We start from the raw sequence: 20411 nt of genomic DNA, 5'->3' as shown, positions 1-20411 counted from the left end.
CAAGTATATTTCCCTGAGCATATATTAAAGCTTCCCAAAATGATAGCTGTAAAGGAATTACCATCCCGTATACAAATCATCTGTGGACAATAGATTTCTCCTTAACAAAAAAAATCAGGTTAGGCTTTCAGGATAACTGAAAACCTGACATTTTTCTTAATACAGAGCGCCCAGACTAACCTTGAGCTCCATCTCCCCTAAATTCCTTCCAGTAACGTTTGGCTGTTTCACTTTTCTTCCCAGTGTGAATTCATTAAGTTCTTCTCCTTTTGGAAAGAAGACTGGGAAAAACAGGTGACCCAGGACCTCTGTCCACAGGCCAGTGAGTCTCACGTATCTTTACCTTGATGCACATTGCATTCAGCCACCACGTGGCCTCTGTCATGCCGTGGCTATATGAAACGTCAGTCCACAAATATATGTGTTTCCTACTGAGAGTCTTTTCGAAAGAGAAGAACCCAGCTTACATAGCACTAAATTCACTGCAGTAAAATTACTCCTTATTGCATCAGTGAGGGATGCATTAGGTCTTTGGCCAGTTAATAAATATGATCTAAATGGGGAAATAGCGGGGGGATAAAGAGTGAAAGAGAGAGAGAGAATTTGACATAATTATACCTCCTCCGTAGCAGGGAATGATCTCGTGTTATGAGCAGTTAAACTTTGTTGCCCGCTTTACACAGAACTCTCAGCTGGAGTCCACAGAAGCAGCACCCACTCACCTTTGCCTGTTATAGTACCTGGGAGAAGGCGCACAGGCCCTCCAAAGATCTGCTTCTTGGCCACCACCTTCCCGTCGTCACAGGTGACACCTGGGTGTCCAGTGCCCGTGGGGCTCAGCATGTTGCCTCCAATGACACATCCATTAATCTTCTCACACTTGCGAACTGTTCATCAGAGTCCAGCACATGAAACGCCCAAGCTCAACAGATTTGCTCTCCTGAGTGTTGGCCGAAACACAGCTTCAGCATCAATGTGTTTTATCTTTGGACTGTCTCCACTTGGAAGAGTGCCGGTGTTTTAACTCGACCACTTTCTTTTGTGGAGATAAATCCGAGCCATCGAACTCTCCGTGAGAATTTCAAACTATCTTTTGAAAGTACGAGTCAATTTTTAGTTCATATAGATCCTAACAGAAGCCAGGGCGGTGGCAACAGAAGACATAGATCCTGTGTCCAGCTTTGTCGCCTGCAGACTGGGTGTGCTTGGGCAAGGCTGCATTTCACCTGTGCTGGCCTCATTCTTCTCATCTGTGACGTAGATATGATAATATCTGTCCTATCCAAGGCTGACCGAGGGAGAGCACACAGGTGAGAGAAGGTTATAAAGTGCAATACTGTATCTTGAACTACCATACCAGGCAACTGGTAAACAGTATTGCTGCCTCTGAAATAGAGGAAGTGAAGAGAAAAAGAGGAAGTGGCCTCTCAGGTCAGATTCCACCTCACGGTTTCCAATAGGAGCCATGACTGGTATGGGATAGTGTGTGTTACGATCATTTTTTAAAAATTTTTTATGTTTATGTATTTATTTATTTTTAATGTTTTATTTATTTCTGAGAGAGAGAGAGAGAGAGAGACAGCGTGAGCAGGGGAGGGTCAGAGAGAGAGGGAGTCACAGACTCTGAAACAGGCTCCAGCCTCTGAGCTGGCTGTCAGCACAGAGCCCAACACGGGGCTCAAACCCACGAACCAGGAGATCATGACCTGAGCTGATGTCATGCTTGCTGAGAAAGCTATTTTGGCATGAAATAATTCCATAGAAGTGAGAAGGACATTTGTCTCTCCCCCCACCCCCACATGGCTCAGAGTGACCTAATACGTTGGAAGGCTAATGAATTTTTCAGAGTGTTTTAAAAGCCAGTTCTGGGATGGCGTTTTGATCTGCACCCACCACAGTGAGTTTAAGTCTGGATTTTTTTTTAGAGAGTAGAGCCAAGCAAGAGAGCTAACGCTTCCGGCCACAATCCAGGGACGTCAGCCAAGGGGCAAGTACGCCATCAGTTACAGCCCAATGAAGACGCTTTGTTTGCTGCACGGCTGGCTTTATTATGTTAGGGTCTTACGAAGCAAATTCACAATTAAATTAACAGAAGAAATATTCAGCTAGCGAATACAATTCTCCCTCCCGTTTATCTTTTCCTGTGCCCTGCACACATTTCCTAAGACCACGCTTTCATTTGCCTACAATCTAACAAGAAAGAAACCCAAACAGTTCTCCCAAAGTGCTTGGTAAATACTCAAAACCTAAAACAAAGTCTGAATCAAAGTTTAGGCTTGTATTAATCCACAAGAATGAGCTGAAATACTGGTCACCTTTCCCTGAAAGGATTCAGCTCTGCGAGTCTGTTTTCATTGCAGCTGTCAAAGGGTGAGGGAGTGGCATTTCGGTCAGAAGACACCACACACACACCAAATGAGGCCACTAAGGGACGGGGAGGGGGGCGGGGGTGGGAGAACAGAAGCGTTACAGCCGCAAAGACATAATAATGTAGAACATGACAAGACTAGAGCTAAAGCTACCACGCCATATATAGAAAAGTCGTTAAGAGAGTAAATCCTATGAGTTCTCATCACAAGAAGAAATTTCCCCCTTTATTCATTCTTTTCTTTTCACTGATCTATAAAAGACAGTGGATGTTAGCCGAACCTACTGAGGTAATCCTCTTACAAGAGAGTAAATCAAGCCATCCTGCTTTGCGCCTTAAATGTATAAAGTGATGGCTGTCGGGGTGCCTGGGTGGCTTAGTCGGTTAAGCATCCGACTTTCGCTTAGGTCATGATCTCGCGGTTCGTGGGTTCGAGCCCCACGTCGGGCTCTGTGCTGACTGCCAGCTCAGAGCCTGGAGCCTGTTTCAGTCTGTGACTCCCTCTCTCTCTGACTCTCCCCTGCTCACGCTGTCTCTCTCTCTCTCTCTCTCTCTCTCCTAGAAATAAATAAAACATTAAAAAAAATAAAGTGATAGCTGTCAATTATTTCTCAGTAGAAATGTAAAAAAAAAAATGATGAAGCAAGAGAGGTTGGGGGCAAAGACAGACTTGGCCCCTGTGTCCCTTGGAGAAGTGCCCAGGGGTACTGCCTTCCCAGGGAGCAGGCAGGCATGTGCCCTCTCAGACATGGCCGTGGCTGGGGACCAGCTGATCTGTCCACCTGCTGTGACACTTCTGTCTTCCCAGAGCCAGGTGACGGTCTGGCCAGCGCCCCTGACCACTTGTTGGAGAAAATGGTTGAAAAGCGTGAAGCCAAGCAAAATGCCTCTATGTCGGGGATGAACTTCTGCCTCCGCTCTTCTTTTCCATTTCGGGGGGCCCAAGATGCATGCATGTGCCTTTCTCTTCCGCACCCTTCAATTCACTGATAGATCATTTTCACAACCATGGGACCAGTTCACTGAATGGATGGGCATTTTTTTTTTTTACTAAAAAAAAAAAAGCCACTTATCCTAAAAGTCCTGGTTTTGTTTTTGTTTTTGTTTTTGTTTTCCAGCAAGGGAAAGAAACGCTTTCTGGGAATGAGAACGCTTCCACAAAATCCTTCCAAATAATTGAAAGTCCATCAGCGGCCGCCCCTCCCTCTCGGGCTGTGCTACAGGGGTCTTCCTTCGCAGGCCCATGAACACTGCTGCAACTTTTTTGTGGCGTCCAGAGCCAGCTTTAGTTCCTGGCTCAGGATGGGAGTGGAGAGCAAGGAGCGGGCTTTTTTGCATCTTCAACATACCACCGGCCTATTTCTGCCTCCTCGCATCAGGCTCACATTTTTAGCACCATCGCCCTCCCTCCTGACTCATGATCACTTGTTATAAAAACCATGACATTTCTGTTCCCGTAAGAACAAGGTCTCCTGTGCAAGAGACTTGCCCAGACAACTGAAGCTTACCTTCCATGTGACAATTTCCTTTCTATTTTTTTTCTGCTTTAATTATCTGAGTTAGAAACGTTTCTGAAAATGCTTGCACCCCGTATCTTTTCCCTCAAACAGGACACTGAGCTTAAATGACCTTTCCTCCTTGCGTATTCAGGGTCATTACTGTGAACATCAGCGATGTTAGCACCACAGACACTGGACAGATATTCAGAACTATTGGCCCTACCCCAGATGGAACTACACTTATTGAGGGCCTGGGTCTGCTTCTTGTAGATTCTGTTTGATTTTGGTTTTGTTTGGGCAGTTCCTCCATTGTAAGTGATCAGCAATTACAGCCCTTGGTGACCTCTTCTTTCACCACTACAGTCTGAGAAAATCAAGCTTGTGAATATTTTGTCAAAGTACAGACTAAGTGACGACGACGACGACGACGACAATGATGATGGTGATGGCGATGATGATGATGACGATGATAGCTAACATTTGTGAGTGAGTCTTTGCTAAGTTCCCAGCACTGCTGTGCTTGACAGATGTCATCTTACAAACAGGCTCAGAGATGGGATTTAGGGGATTTTCCCATGAGAAAAAAACCCCTAACTTTAAACATATGCTTTCTTTTTTTACTTCTTTTATTTGAGTGCACTCAATGTACAATATTATATTAATCTCCGGTGTCCAGGATGTTGATCTGACAACTCTGTGCATTATGCTGTGCTCACCACAAGCGTAGCTACCATCTGTCATCATACAATACTACTACAATATCAGTGACCACATACATACCCCATACTGTACCTTCTACTCCCATGACTCATTCATCCCATAACCGGAAGCCTGCATCTCCCATTCCCCTACACCCATTTTGCCCATCCCTCTACCCGCTTCCTTCTTACAACCATCAGTTTGTTCTGTGTTGATAGATCTGATTCTGCTTTTGGTTTATTCACTCATTTGTTTTATTTTTTAGACTCCACACATGAGTGAAATCATATTATATTTGTCTTTCTCAGCTTGACCTAGTTCCCTTAGCCTAACACCTTCTACGTCCATCCACATTGTTGCAAATGGCACGATCTCATCCTTTTTATGGCTCAGTAATATTCCTCTGTGTATGTGTGTGCACACGCACATGTGTACACTCATCCTTATTCATAAAGATATGTTTTCAGTAATTAATTTTGGCTCCTTAAAGAAAAGCACTCTTGCAGAATTCCATCTTACAGGAGACTGAGGATGGCTAATGACATCAGATGAGTGAACTCTAGAAATCAGGAGCACTGTGCCTGCAATTCATTCCAACCTGGGTTTTGGAAGGAGGTTCTTCTATCCCTCACCATGTTTTCCTGTGTCCTCCCCCCAAAATTCTTCTCTTTTCTCCCGGTTCCTTCCAATTCCACCTCTTCCTTCCTTCTTTTCTTCCTTCCCCTTTCCTTCACTCTTAGGTGTCCTGAGAATCACCAGCAGTCTTCTGGAGCACGGCTAAGCCAGTGGACTCAGGAGCAAAAAGCAGACTTGGCAGAACTGACAGCTGTGTCCCAACTCCAGGTCTTCTCACTAGCTGTGTCACTGGGGTGAATCACCCAACTCTGCCAAGAATCAACCAATCAATCAACCAAAGTAATCATTAAGTCCTCCAGCAAGAGACTAAGAAGAAATCTGCAAAACCAAAAGCTGAGACAACAACCTTGATGGTAAATAAAGGACAACTTCAAACTTTTTTTGAAATGTATTCTCCTTGTTAAAAATCCACTATATTCCCAGGGCACCTGGGTGGCTCAATCCATTCAGTGTCCGACTCTGGATTTCAGGTCATGAACTCATGGTTCATGAGTTCAAGCATCAGGCTCTGTGCTGATAGCATGGAGCCTGCTTGGGATTCTCTCTCTCCCTCTCTCTCTACCCCTCCCCTGCTCATTCTCTATCTCTCTCTCAAATTAAAAAAATATGTATTAAGATATTTATTGTAGAGATGCTTTAAGATATAATAAAATAAAAAATCACTGAACTCCCATATTTCTGAGGCACACATCAATTTTCCAAATGGTTTATCAATATTTTATATTCCTTCCACATGGGTATATAGTGAGAGATGTATCCCAATTTGTTCAAGCAAACCATAGACAGCCAAGCCACATATTTTTGTCATAGCTGGTTCTCAGTAATAGTAGTTGATTACTCAGCTGTCCAAGGGCTTTTAATAATATAAAACAGTCAACACAGAAATAAACCCCTTTCAGTCAAAGTGAACTTACCATCCAACCCTCCAATAAACCTGTCAAGTTGTCTGCTCTTAATTGGAAGGGAATTAAGTGTTCCAGGCGATCAGGTGGGAAAAGGCACGAGTTCTGGAACTGCAGTCAGCTGATTTGGGAGCAAACCTTGGCTCCGCTTCCCACTGGCAGTGAGAACTTGGGCAAACTTCCTGCCTCACTAAAGCTCAGTATCCTCAACTGCAAAAGGAGAATACTACTTCAGACTATTGTGGACAGGAAGTGAAACAAATCTCTCTCTTAGAGGGAAGATGGATAGTCACCAAATTTTAGGTGAACTAAAGGGAGCTGAGAATCGTCCCTGTTCCTATGAAGCATCAGTAGGGCTTCCCGGCGCTCTTGTCCACCAGTGGTCTCTTTCGTGTCCTTATTACTATGGATGGAGAGCATATTCTCATCTTAGGACAAGCACACCTGCAACAGCTAATGTTGTTCTCATTTTATAGATGAGCAAGCCAAGACTCAGTGAGGCTAAGAGACAGAGGGTGCCTGCCCAGTAAGGAAAAATGGCAAAATCAGGCTTTGAAACCAGGCTCCAGAGCCCACACCATGAGCCACTGCACCCTGCTGCATTTAGAGGAAAGAAGTGATGAGGAAGACAAGAATATCACCAAGATTCCTCCAAATCCAAAAATGCTCTATGAAATTCTTCGTAAATCTTCTTAGTCAGGCAGCTTCTACTATGGGCCCAGGTACAGGAATGTGTGATTATTGCCGTTCCCAGCGAAGGTACAGCCATTAAGGAGGAGGACACAGATACAGTCTTGATTGTGCTGATGTCTAATTTCAACCACCTGTTTTGAAGCCCCCACACAAGAGGCACAATCATGAAGAAAGCTAATTCCCGTATGTGAGTAGATAAACCCTGAATTACACCAGACCTGCTGCCAAAATATGTTCATGACCATATACATTATCATAAAAGGGATTTATTTATTCTTGCCAAGGTCCAAAAGGATGAGCTACTTGTAATGCGAAACACATCAAGCAAAAAAAAATCCACATTAAAGCAAGTATAATAACAGGATAGAAACCAAGCAATAAAAATAAGACAAACTTCAGAAATACTAGGCTAGGGACACCTGAGTGGCTCAGTCGGTGAAACGTCTGACTCTTGATCTTGGCTCAGGTCATGATCTCATGGTTTGTGAGATTGAGCCCCACGTCAGGGCCCACATCAAGGAGTCTGCTTGGGATTCTCCCCGTCACCAATCCCCCGTCATCCCCTTACCCTCTCTTGTCTCTGTCAAAAATAAATAAACATTTAAAAAAATAAGTACTAGGCTAAGGAATATGCATGAACATAGTTTTGTACTTCCTGGAAGCCAAAGCAAGAACTAGAAAATGCATGGAGCCAAAAATATGCAATTTTCTGGACACTCTCATGTCAAGAAGACTCTTACATTATAGACTAATAAGGGTACCTGGGGAAGTCTGGTCATATCCCTGGGAGTTTGATGAAACAGAAGACCACAATCATGTTCTACCATAAACAGCACGCCGGTCAGACAAGGGGTCTGCCTCAGGACAACACATGTGTTCATCCCCCACATAAGTCTGCAATGTCAGGATTGGACACAAATACTAATGAGTCTAGTCGGGAATGCCTACAGCTTTCCTTGCAAGGAATCTGAAAAGCTTCTGTGCCAATCTAGCTCACGGTATTAGATATCAGAGGCAGCAGAACAGGCTTGGTAGCCTTGGTGTGGTAGTTCAGATTGGGGAAATCTAATTTTTAGTCTTTGAACCAGAGGAAGAACCAAAGCACTGATAAACGCTGTTTGCTGATCTATCCACAGTGGTTGTGGAGATGCTTTTAGTGGCCCATTTCCTGCCCTGCCTCTAATTCAACCAATATTTGCAGATTCCAAGCAGTTTTGCATAAAAACTAGCTTCATTAGTTTATAGTAACAGTTTGTATGAAGTTCATGCTATGTGCAAAGTGTTGGATAGAGCTCCTTGGCCTTAATGTTTCTCACCTCCTTCTAGTAAACCAACCTGGGTTTGTGGATACTTTCACCAGCCCTTATTCAGATCCAGATTGCTTGGAATCTGCACCTGTCCATCCACTTATTAATTTTTATTGAGCCCCTACAATGTGATATGATTTGTGCAAGACTCTTGCCTTATGGCTTCGTTCATTCTGAAACCACTTTGCTCTTTTTGTGTCTAGCACAAGCCTGGCTCACAGCCCTAAGAAGCACCGAAGCCTGTTGTAGCTCCAAAGCATTGGAGGCTGGAACAACTGACCGATGTGTTTGCTCCTCGTCCTTGCCCGAGTCCCCACGAGCTGAGACAGTGTCCTCCCTCATCTCTTTCTGAAGAACAGACTTCAGTCTGCCCTAATAGGAAATTAAAGAAAGAAGATCTGCATGTGGCAGTTCATTAAGATTAATGGCAAGATCCAAAAGTGATAGCCCACTCTGCTAACGGATGTCATCAGCACTGACAAGACCAAAGGGAATTTCTGTCTGATCTGTGACACCAAGGGTTGCTTTGCTGTTCACTGTATTACACCTGAGGAGCCCAAGTACAGGTTGTGCAAAGCGAGAAAGATCTTTGTGAGCATAAAAGGAATCCCTGGTCTGGTGACCCACGATGCTGGTACCCTCTGCTGCCCTGATCCCCTCCTCAAAGCAAATGGTGTCATTCAGATTAATCTGGAGACTGGTAAGCCAAACAGAACAGCCAAACGAAGCAAGGAGCGAAAGGGTCTCAGATGACATAATTGGAAGGCTCTTTGTACTTAATTAGCAATAATACAGCATGATTCATTGCCAAAACAAACAACTCACTAAGTCTCAGGCATTGCACCAGGCCCTGATATACGACGGTGGACAAAATCATACACAGACCTATTTTTTACTCTGCCTAATCAAGCAAACATGGCCAACAGAAATATAATGACAAGCTGAGCTAAGTGATCTAAAATCATTACCAAAAACCCCAACTTATACTCGTGAAAGGAAGGAGGAGGAATGGGGAAGGGTCCTTCAGTGAGACTTCCCTTCTTCGCTCAACCTAAAGAAGCGGTAGGAGTTATTTATGCCAAAGGGAGCAGAAGAAGTCACAAGAGGCTCTTGCGAAGAGAGCTATTGTTCTCCTAAGAGCAATAGAAAGGTCACGAGGTTTCCGGAGGTGCAGAAGATGCTTTCACAATGATCTCCCTGGCGGCAGTGGGTGAGTGGTTTACAGGACACTGGTGAACCTGCCACCGCAATCATCCTGATGACTTAGTGATGCCAGGGATAGGGTGGGTGGGGACGGAGTGAAGGAAAAGGGAGTTTCCGGCTGGAGGAACTGGATGAATAACAATGCCATTCACTGAGATCGAAGCAGCCATTGTTCCGGGTTCTATGCTAAGGGCTGTAGATACAGTAGTTTGGCTTTACAATAAACCTGCCAAGTGGGTATCAGCAACCCATTTTTGAGATTAAAAGCCCAAGACCATGTTATCGGCTTAGTTTTTCTAACCCAGATTCTGTGGGTCAGATTTTTCAGGGCAATCTAGTACCCAGTTTGCCTTTTGAGCTCTCTTAAGAAGAAAGATACGTTTCTCTGGAAACCAAAGCCCAAAGCCACAGGGCTCAGACAGAAATGGATTTGGCACATTGCCAGAGATTCTGAGGGCGCTACTCTGGGACCTGAGGAACGGAAGCCACGTACGATCGTGCAGGTTGTGTACTGCACGAACCCAGGAGGTGCCAGCCATATCAACCTCCGTGCAGATGCTGCCTCCTGAATGCCCCTCCTGAATGTGAATGCCCTCCCCAGTGTCTGTTCAAAGAAGACTCCAAACTCTATGTCTCCCATAAACCCCACGGTCCAAACAAAATCAATGGCCAAGGCAACACAATGCATTTTATTTCTCTGATCCCCAGATGGTCTTTCCTTTTTTACAGCCTTCATCCAGACTCGGGTAGTTCTCCCCCGTCCCTGCCCGACTAGCCCTCCAGGGAGGAGTGGATGTACCCGGAGAGGAACGCCTCCATCACCAAGCCACCATCACTTACAAGTGCTCTTTAAAAGGTATCCTTGCTCACCTAATCACATCCTCCAAGACCCAAGGTACTGTCTGAAGGGTAGAGACCAATTCTTCACCGGTGAGGCAGACCAATCCACTGTGAGATTTACACTGAAAAGCCCTGACTCTTCTCCGTAGGCCCCAGGGCTGGACAATCCACCGCTCTGGGTCTGAAAGCTCTGGCAGTGAGCAATGGAGCAGACTCCAGGACTAAAGCAATCAAGGGCTTTTTCCTCATCAGCCCTTGAGTGGGGCACCGCATTCACAGAAGTGCTTTGGATTCCCAAGTCTCTTTTCCTGCTCTGGCAAAATCTCAAGTGCGCCAGGCCTTGCTTATGGATGGGGAGGGAGCTGATCCAGTGGCCTGCAATCAGAATGCGCTCAGCATACTCAGCTCCCCAGATGAAACTGCTCTGACAGGAGCTCCCTCACCCGTAGCCCTTCCCACAGCCGCCTTATAAATAAATATCTGCAACAGACATCTGCAACATGTACAACTTTTCTTCCCATAAAAGAATCAAGAATATATTCCTCCAATGTCCAATCAAGATGATGACTTTGTAGACACGCTGCAGTGGCTTGCTTTCTTTTTTCAAAACCCCATCTCCTCTACGGCTCTGATGCAGTCATCTGTTTAGAGTTTTGAATGTGCTTTGTCCCTATGCCATGTACCACAGAGTATACGCTGACATTTGGGTCACCCAGGATTTTTCTTCTATAGAAGTCCCCATGGTGACTAATACCCACTGCAGAACCGACCACTTCACCTGCAGCTGTCACTCCTGAAATGACAGATGCATCCCTCAGACTGTAGTGCCCATCCTGTCCCCACCCTTTCGTTGAAAACAGCATTCCTGAGACACTGATGTGGCCTGGATCCATCCTGCGGCAGCTGACACTTTTCCACACATCCCCCCCATACCCAAGGCTGGCGGCTGACCTACCTCCTAGGGCGTGTAGACTGCAGTGATCCCCCACCCCCAACCCATTAGCAGCTGCTTGAATTGAATCAGCTGGTGGGATCCAGGCAGTAAGAGGCCCAGGAGCCAGCCCACCAAGTATGGGGACCTTGGTTTCCCACCAGCCTGTACCCCAGGGCTCTGATTCTTCATGAATTTCATTCCCCTCCCCCCAAAGCTCATGGGAACTTGGACCATTTACTGCCATCATGAGTCTGTCTTGGTCTGAATGCTGTTCTGAGCTGATCACCATGAAATGGAAGGACATCTCCCAAATCACAGCCTAGGGCAGGGAGCCCTCGTTCCCTACCCTCCCTCAATTTCTCTTACCATAGAAATGCTACGACTAAGAATAAGACGCCACCACAGAAATGGCCTAACTGAAAGTGGAAAGCATAGCTAACACTTCGGGACAAGCCTGGAACTATCCGCCTTGAGCTCTATCCTTATTCCAGGCACTGAATGGGCAGGTGGAAGAAAAGCCGGGTGGACCCTTGCAGGAAAAAAAAAGAAAGTGTGTGTTTCCTCTCGTTTCCAGTTCTAGCAGTGAGTGTCGGGACCAGAGACATAGCTGCGTGCTCACATCAGGGGAGTGAACCCAGGGAAAAGGCATCTCCCTTTGAGCGGCACCAAAGGTATCTCAGAGGAGGTGCCCTCGTCCTGGCTTCTCTACTGTCTTGACTGTTTGACAATCATTGTGTCAATTTCCGACGCGTCATTCCGCATTTGTGAAGGAGGGGCCATTTCAGGAGGCTATGCTTGGAGTAAGTGACTACTTCCCTTGCTGTCAGCTAAGACTTTTTTACCAAGAAGATCGGGGCACCCAAGCATGTCCCAACCAGGCAGAAGGCAAGCCCCCCAGAGAAGCACTGGAGCCCCAGGAGGGAGCCCTCCCTCTAAGGTCACACTTGGGGTCTGCTTTTGCCATGTCTGACCAATACAGCATCTTCTCAGGAAGGAAGGGTGTGTATCAGAAGGAGAGATTTAGGGGAGCGGGGCTGGGATTACGTCCATGAACACACGTCAGCTTAAGGATCAGCAGGATCAGACCAGGATGAGAAAGGCTTGACAGCGGCGTGCTCTCCCAATTTCAACAAAAGTAAGCTCGAAACTACCTGATAAAAATTCAAAACGTCCCTTCCGCTTCAAAAATCTACGCTCAACACAAAGGCCTGCCTTGGAAGGGGAGAGCGCTTCTCCGCTCACAATAACAGATGAATAATAAATGTTCCTGGTCAGGAGGAAAAGAGATGAACAATATCTCCCAAGTTTTGATCACTGGAAACTTCATCCAAGACTCACACTAACTCCATTTTGCAATTCAAAACTTCTCTTGTCTATTAGAATTAGCTACTTCCAGTGGTGGGTGAGGTTATGTTAGGACTTTGGAAAGGACATTGACTATTTCAAACTATTGAAAGATATACATCATGATTACAGAGTAGCAGAGCGAGGAGTCCAGTAGGTAGGAAAACAACTTGTCAATTACATTCTTTAAAGGTATCATAGGGATAAGCCTATATTAACTTCTGATGGAAAACACCTCAGCTCTATCTAATTCTGGCCTAATGAGTCCAGCATAATTGTCTTCTTCAAATGCTTTCCAAAGTATTAGCCTGATTTTTTAAAATCTTGCTAATTTATTATGAACATACTCACAAATGAATGTCATAATTATTGACTTAATTTTCTTCTCCAAAACAAAGATGATCTAGCCTCTAAAACAAAAGGTTACCTTGAACTACAGTTAATGTTGCAATTAGCTAAAAGTTTTATTTACCTAGAAGAGATAGTTTGTCAGGGAAAACGTGACACCAAAAGTGACCAGAACACCTTTCCTGTGGCTGAATACAAAAGGCTTATTGAGATCTTGAACAAGAAACCTATTCCAAGGAAAAAATAAAATTAGTGGTAATTGTTCTTCTGGCTAACACAGGAAACTAGCAACAGTATTTCAAACAACCACTTCTTTTTCCTGTCTTTTTTTTTAATGATGTAGCAGAGCAAATTGCTCGACTAATGAATGGACTCGGTAAATAAACTTACCCATTACTTTCAAATGATTGCTCTGAAATAAGGAATTTCTCCATGCCTGCAATTGTTCTTCAGAAACAAGGCAAATATCTTGCTTGCATCAGACCCCACAATCTAAATGTTTATTGTTAAAATAAATGTTTCAGGAGTGGAACACAGGTGCAGGCTAAATCGTTGTGTATCACTGGTGGCCACTCATTTTCATCCAACCACAAAATTTAAAAGAAGCAGGTAAATAAGTTGTCGCAATCGACTTTTCTTTTTGATCATTTTTCACTCAAGGTTAGGTCAAGAACAGAGAGCTTATTTACACTATGAGAAATGCAAGTGAGTGTCTGCAATCACTATTTTCATTCGTGTGCTCAAGTAACACACTGAGGGCGTCAGTATTAAGCACACAAATAACCACAAACTTTCTGAAATCCCCACAATGGTTTGACTCTTGGGGAAGCTTGAGGTAGAAAACAAAATACTACCTAGCATTAATCACCTCTTGTGGCCTTTTAAAAGATACTTAGAGTTAAATCATCACACTCCCTTTGTAGTCCAAAGATAAATGAGTTACTGTAATAATCCTGCAAATACCCTGCCTTATGATTAAGATCCCCTTAATGGTGACTTTGTATTTTGTATTCTCTGAAGGTTTAAAGGTTAAAGGCATCATAAATTATGCATTTCTTCCTATGCCAGGCCCATAAAAGGTACTTTCACTGTTCACTAAAGATATTGCTTCTAAATGAGCAGGGGTTTTTTTCCCTAAGTGTTGGAACAGAAACATTTCCATTATGTTTATTACTGCGATGCTGCAGAGCCAAAACAATTTGGAATTAGGAAGCCGCTAGAATCTGTTGTTCCAGAATGTGTAGCAACTGTCAACACACACAGTAAAATGACAGTATACTCTTTGGACAGTCGTACCGGCCAACATGCTGGTCTCCTCCCAAGAGAACAATAGTCTGGCAAACCCCTCACATCAGCAGCAACAGTTGGGGCTTTCCCCTTCTGCCCCTGCCCAAGTTACAGATCTGAACAGGGACCGGAGAAACACATGATTCACACGAGATCATCCCTTACTCCTGCCCTGGAGCTGGCTCTTTGTGGGGGACGCTTGGGTAAACTGCGCTTTCGCACGTACCTCCTCCCTAGCGGCACCCTAACTTCTTGTCTTATGCTTTGCCACCACCTCCAGCTAAAGCACAGTTCTAAGGGTTTCTTCCTCACCCCACTCCCTCCCGCTTCACACTTAGAGGTACTGCATCTGCAGAAGGCTGGGCTCTTTTTTCCAAAGGAGCACCACACCCATTAACCCTCTAGCCTTCAGAAGCAAATTGAAGTTCGGCTGGATGTACCTTTCCCCGACCTCAGGCCAAAGGAACCAAACCTCGGCCCACAGGACCCAACTTCTGTCAGGCCACGACCACCCCCAGCTCAGCACTTCGCTTGCGGGGGGAGGATTCCGGAGACACGCTGCTTGCGGTAAGGACCAGAGCTCCAAAGAGTCTTTCCAGGCTTAGCCCGCACACCCTGACAACTAAGTGGCAAAGTTGTTTCTTCTCCTCTGCTGCAATGCCCTTTCCCCTTCAGCAGCGCGCGCGCACGCACACTGTCACACACACACACACACACACACACACACACAGGTACACACACGCACGCACGCACACAGCCCTGCTCCTCCAACTTACCAGTTTAGATTTGGCGCGTTGCAAAAATTCTTCCATGTCGTTGAGAGAGGTTTGGACTAGGGGTACCCGGCGGGGCACAGAGGAAGATCTCNCCGCGCGCTCACTGGCACGCGCCTGCGGGGCCGCGGCTGGGGGCCGGGGTTCGGGGCCGGGCGCGGGGGCGGGGGTGTTGGGGGATGGCGAGGGGCTCCTCCGCCAATCGCAGGGCCCCGCTGAGGCCTCCTGACGTGGCGCGCCGAAAGATGCTGCAACCATGGACAGCGCCCAGAAGTGCGAGCCAAGTGCAAGGGGCTGCTGCATAGGGAGGCTCTGCCGCAGGCACCGCCGCCGTCAGCCAGGGGAGGTGGTAAGAGGGAGAGGGGGAAAAGAGGTCCCCGGAGAGCCCCCCTCCTCGGTCAGCGCCTCCCTGGCTGGCTGGCACGTTACAGAGAGCTCCAGCGGCCACTTAATGAGCTGGCTCTGTGGGCCTGGCCGGGGGATGCACTCAGCTAGATTGGAGCGGGGGGGAGGGTTATAGCTGAGCTAAAAGCAGTACGACCTTGATGGAAAATAATCAGGAGAGCAAGCTGGGAGGCTGTGCTAAGATGCATCTTTCCTTTTTACCCTCAAGACATACCCACCCAGCCACGGGCATCCGCAGTTCACCCCTGTGAGGTGCCCTTATGTTGGTTCTGGGCCAAAGCTTAGATACTTCCTTCTGCAGTCCCCATCCACTCTCCGACGACGTGCAGGCTCCGGGGGAGGTGGGGCCAGAGAACCTATCTGCTGCATAGGGGTCTGTGTCCTACAAGATCCTCGGATAATTTCTACGCACATTAAAGTTTTAAAGCTACTGCAACGAGCGCTTAAAAGTATGGACCTTGTTTTAAGCCATGAAGTTTTGTCCTGTGTATTCTCTAGCCTTATCAAGTCCTGGGAAGCTCGGGCTTTCTCTTCCATCTGGGCTGTAATAGCCTTCCTGCCCTCTCACCAGCCCCCACTGCCCGGCTAACTCATGCCTCAGCTGTCAGCTTAGAGAAGTGGTCTCAACCTTGACCGCACGTTGAGATCACATTATAACATCCAGAGCTTTAAAACTACTGATTCCTACGCTCTATTCCCAGCCCAACTGAGCCAGTGTCTCTGCAGAGGGGTCCTAGCAACAGTGGTTGAACTGCTCCAAGTGATGCTAGGGTGCAGCCCAGGTATGACCGCTGGCTCTCAAACTTCAGTGTGTATCGGAACCTCTCAGAGATGTATTAAAACACAGATTTTGTGTCTCATCCCCAGGACTTCAGCCTTAATAGGTCTGGCTTCACAGGCCTGAGAATTTCCATTTTTAAAGGTCTGCTGATACTACTTAGAAATTATCTTCCCCCAGGAAGCTCCTCCCCCGGACATATCCATCTTTCCCACTCGTACAGAGTCAGTTGCCTGTTCTACAGCAACTTGTATTTTCTGCTCTGCTGTAACTTACCCGAGTACTTGTCTGTGTTCTCCACCAGGCTGTGAGCTCCCTGAGAACAAGGACTTTGCCTGTCACATTCATTGATGAATCCCTAACAGGTTATGTCGTATAGAAATCCCCAATAAAGTACACTTTAATGAATAAATGTACATATCGGAGGTTCTTTGTGCTCTGTGTGTGTGTGTGTGTGTGTGTGTGTGTGTGTGTGATTATCCAATTTTTTTTTTATTCGGAAGGACCCAATGAAAAAACATCAGCAGAGCCTTTAGATCTGATTAGAGAGTGATAGGAATATTAAGCTCCAGTTTACATTCAGGTGATGAGCTGTGAGGAAGCTGCAGATTCTATCTGCTTCCTTGCTGACTTCAGTAATCCAAAACCATCCAGGTAAAACAAGTGTTTTGTCAGCCTTTAGATCAGTGAAGTTGATCATGATTCAAGTAATACTGCTGAGAGAAGTCTCTAAGAATTTCTTGCCTCTGACTCTATTGATGAATTCAGTGACAGTCACATGATAGCCTCTCCCTTTGACTTTTGATCTTAAACATCCTGAGTAGATATCCTACAGCCTTGACATTTAAAACAATCCCAAATAGACTTAAATTCTAACATCTCACCTCTCAGTTTTTCCTCCACCAACAAGGCCCTGCAGAAGTTCATCAAAATTTACCTTTTTCAACTGACCACTTGTATTAGCTTCCTAAGGTTGCTGTAACAAATGACTACAAACTCAGTAGCTTAAAGCAACATGAATTAATTCTACAGGTTTGTAGGGCAGAAGTCTGACAGGGGTCTCACCAGGCCAGAATCAAGGGTTTACGTCAACTGAACTACATTCCCTTCTGGAAGCTCTAGAGCAGAATCCTTTGATTTTTAATTTATTCCCCCCCACCCTGTTTGTTTTCTTGAAAACTGTTTCTAGAAGCAGCCCACATTCCTTCATTAAGGCACTCCTCTGTCTTCAAATCCAGCAACATTGCACCTCTCCATTCTCTCATAGGCACCTCTCCTTCTGACTCTGCCTCTACCTTCCTGTTCCTCCTCTTAAAGACCCTTGTGATTACATTGGACCTATTTGGATAATCCAGGATAATGTCCCTGTTTTAAGGCCAGCTGATTGGCCACCTTAATTTCCCTTTGCCATAAAACCTAACATATTCATGGGTATTAAGGATTAGGATGTGGACATCTTTGGGAAGTCATAATCTATATACCATAAAAACCCACACCCCAAGTTATTCGGCAGCTATTGGCTTTCAATCCTCACTTTCTAATCATTACACAGAAGCCAGAAATCTAGTGCCTTTAACTAATTCTAATTAGAAATTGTCAACCCTGACTGCACAGCGGAATCGCCTGGGATCTTTGAAAAATAGCGATTCCCCAACCCCATCTCCAGAAAACCTCAACGAAGTGGTCTTGGCAGAATCAGTATTATCAGGAGGAGGCTGTACTAGAAAACTCAGGCATCTGTATTTTTTTAAAGTTTCAGCAGATAATTCTCTGTATAGTCACGGTTGGGAACCACTGCTGATACTAGATAAACCAGCATTCCCTCGTCACTCAGATATAAAATGTGGCGCACATTTTGATTTATCAATTTCTCCTACCCCTTGGGACCTAGCAGTTCCTGAGTCCTCAACCTTGAAAAGGCCTCCATTAAATTCCTTCCTTCAGGTCCTGATTGAGAGCTACCATTATAATTCAAGTATCTGCACTTGCGCCTAAAATCCATCCTTCTTCGTGATCACCCCCTTTGTTCTAGTCAACAGAACAATGCTTTCCTCTACTCCTTTCTGTTGACTTTCTGGGTGACTCTCTTTTCATCTCATTAAGACCCCTATCTGAGATCTCTTTATTTTTCAATTAATTAGCCTCAATAGATTTCGTAGAATAGTTGATATGGACTAAATAGTGTCTCCCAAAATGCATATGTCAAAGCCATAACCCCCAATGTCATGGCATTAGGACGTGGGACTTTTGGGAGGCAATTAGGTTTAGGTGAGGTCATAAGGGTAGAGGCCCCAGGAGAGGAGTGGTCTCCTTATAAGAAGAGTAAGAACTCTTGTGAGCGCTCATACACTCTCCCCCCACCCTCCGCCTCCAACATAAGAGGATACAGCAAGAAGTGGTTGTCTGCAAGCCAGGAAAAGGATTGTCACCAGGAACCAAATCAGACATCTTGGTCTTAGACTTCCTGGCCTCCAGAACTGGGAAAAACAACTGTCTGTTGTTTTACCTGCTTGCTTTATGGTATTTTGTTATAGCAGCCCAAGCACACTAATGAATGGTAGTCCTGGGAAAATGAAGACTACAGGTGTCATGTAATCCCATCCCCTTATTTTTCTGTGAAGGTGACAAAGCCCATAGAAGTTGAATATCCTGCTTGGGCTAATAGAGCTGCTTCAAACCAGAGCCAGGGATAGAACTCAGCTCTTCATCATTCATTCCTTCAGCATTTCTGGATCATCAACTATGCTTAGGGCACTGTGCCTCACCCGTGCTATAAAAGGCAAGATCCCTACTCTCAGGGAGCTCATGGTTTAGTCACTGTCATACAAAGAAATGCACCTGGCATTGTACTAGCTCAGATGCAATATGGTGCCATGACTACAATCTGGATTCTCACCGGTGCTATGGTAGATTAAACAAAGCTGCAAATTCTTTGGCACTCCTCCCCATGGCAGGCCAGGTCTATGCTCCTGTCTTCTAATCTAGCAGAACTCTATAACTTCCTGAGCAATGACATGCAGCAGAGACACCATGACAGTTTCTGGGACCAAACCTTAAGAGATTGGCAGCTTCCACTTCTTGTCTCCTGGAATACATACTCCTGGAACATAACCAATATGCTCTAAGGAAGCCCAAGCAGTGACATGGAGAGGCCCACACGGAGAACGACTAAGTGTGCTGGCTAACAGCCCAGTTGCCTACCATGTGGGTGAGCTATCTTGAAACAGATTATCTAGTCCCAGACAAGCCACCCAAGCTGATGTCATACAGAACAGAGTTCAGCTTTCTCTGTTGAGTCCTGCCTCAATTCCTGACCCACAAAGCTGTGGAATATAATAAAACAACTGTGATTATAAGCCATTACATTTCTGGGTGACTTCAGGCTTCATAACTTTAGGTAAGGTATCCTCTCTAAGCTTCAGTGTCTTCCCCTACAAAATAGGAATGATCCTCCCTCTTAGGATTGCTGTGAAAGTTAAGTGCAGTCATACATGCAAAGGGCCCCCTTGCTGGTCCGTAGATGCCATTACAGTCGTCATAAAGGATCTGTCACAGAGAGAAGAAACTTAATGAAGAAGTTAGAAGTGGAGAGGAAGGTATCAGGAAGAGAAACCAACAAGAGGGAAATCTCCGGGTCAATTGCAGACAGATCAATAGTCACTAAAAATGTGAACTTGCTTTATTACAGATACATAATATACCTTATCTAGAATATATACAATGCAACAGATCATATTATAATTTGTGTCTATCCTACAGCAAGCAACCCCTCCTAAAAGTTACGCTCCTTTGGCAACCCAGGCTTCACACAATGACACGCCCATTTCAGAGGAAATCGCTGCAGATACACCAGCTGCGGTGATACTTCTCTGCAGTAAAACATCTGCCTGCACTGTTTACTACTCCCAAAATGTAAGCTTCTTATGGCAGGGCTCATTTTATATCCCCAAGTTGCCAGTCTGCATCCACACGTGGCTCTCATAAAAACACTGGGCTCCCTATCCACCCCAGGGGCTCCTGCTGCAGTCAGGGCCAGGAGGGGAGCGCCTGAAGTTTTCCCTCCCAGAGCTAGCTGCCCTGGAGCTCACACCAGCATGATGTCAGCAAACGTGGATGTGAGACCGGGCTGTGTGCTTTGGGGCAAGTTCATTGACCCCTGTGATCATCAGTCTCCTCATCTATGACATGGAGAAAGTGATACTTGCCCTAGTTACTTTACAGGATTGTAAAAATTCAAATACCAATGCTCCTACCCTTATTGGAAGATGTTAGCCAAGGAAGGGAGAATAGTGAGAGGTTTTTGTTTCGTTAAAAATAAAAACTGCCTGACAAACACCATCCTTTACAGAAAGTGGAATATAGTTGGAAAGGCGGCCATATCCCCATGCCAGCTTC

At 45.5% G+C, this 20411-nt stretch overlaps 1 protein-coding gene and 1 pseudogene across 1 annotated transcript in view; one reads left to right on the top strand and one right to left on the bottom strand.

The window, feature by feature from the left end:
- The window catches only part of PRUNE2 (prune homolog 2 with BCH domain), a 259377-nt gene extending 244467 nt beyond the window's left edge, over positions 1 to 14910 (bottom strand). The window contains exon 1 of the mRNA XM_077759363.1: positions 14837 to 14910. Coding sequence (XP_077615489.1) covers positions 14837 to 14872 — 36 coding nt within the window. The 5' untranslated portion in view covers positions 14873 to 14910. The remainder of the gene's footprint in view (positions 1 to 14836) is intronic.
- Positions 6684 to 10406, top strand: LOC144227581 (small ribosomal subunit protein eS4, X isoform-like; annotated as a pseudogene).
- Positions 14911 to 20411: the final 5501 nt, after the last annotated feature.

Source organism: Crocuta crocuta, unplaced genomic scaffold (assembly GCF_008692635.1).
Source record: "Crocuta crocuta isolate KB4526 unplaced genomic scaffold, BGI_CrCroc_1.0 scaffold41, whole genome shotgun sequence".
NCBI lineage: Eukaryota > Metazoa > Chordata > Mammalia > Carnivora > Hyaenidae > Crocuta > Crocuta crocuta.
This window is presented reverse-complemented; position numbering and strand designations above follow the sequence as displayed.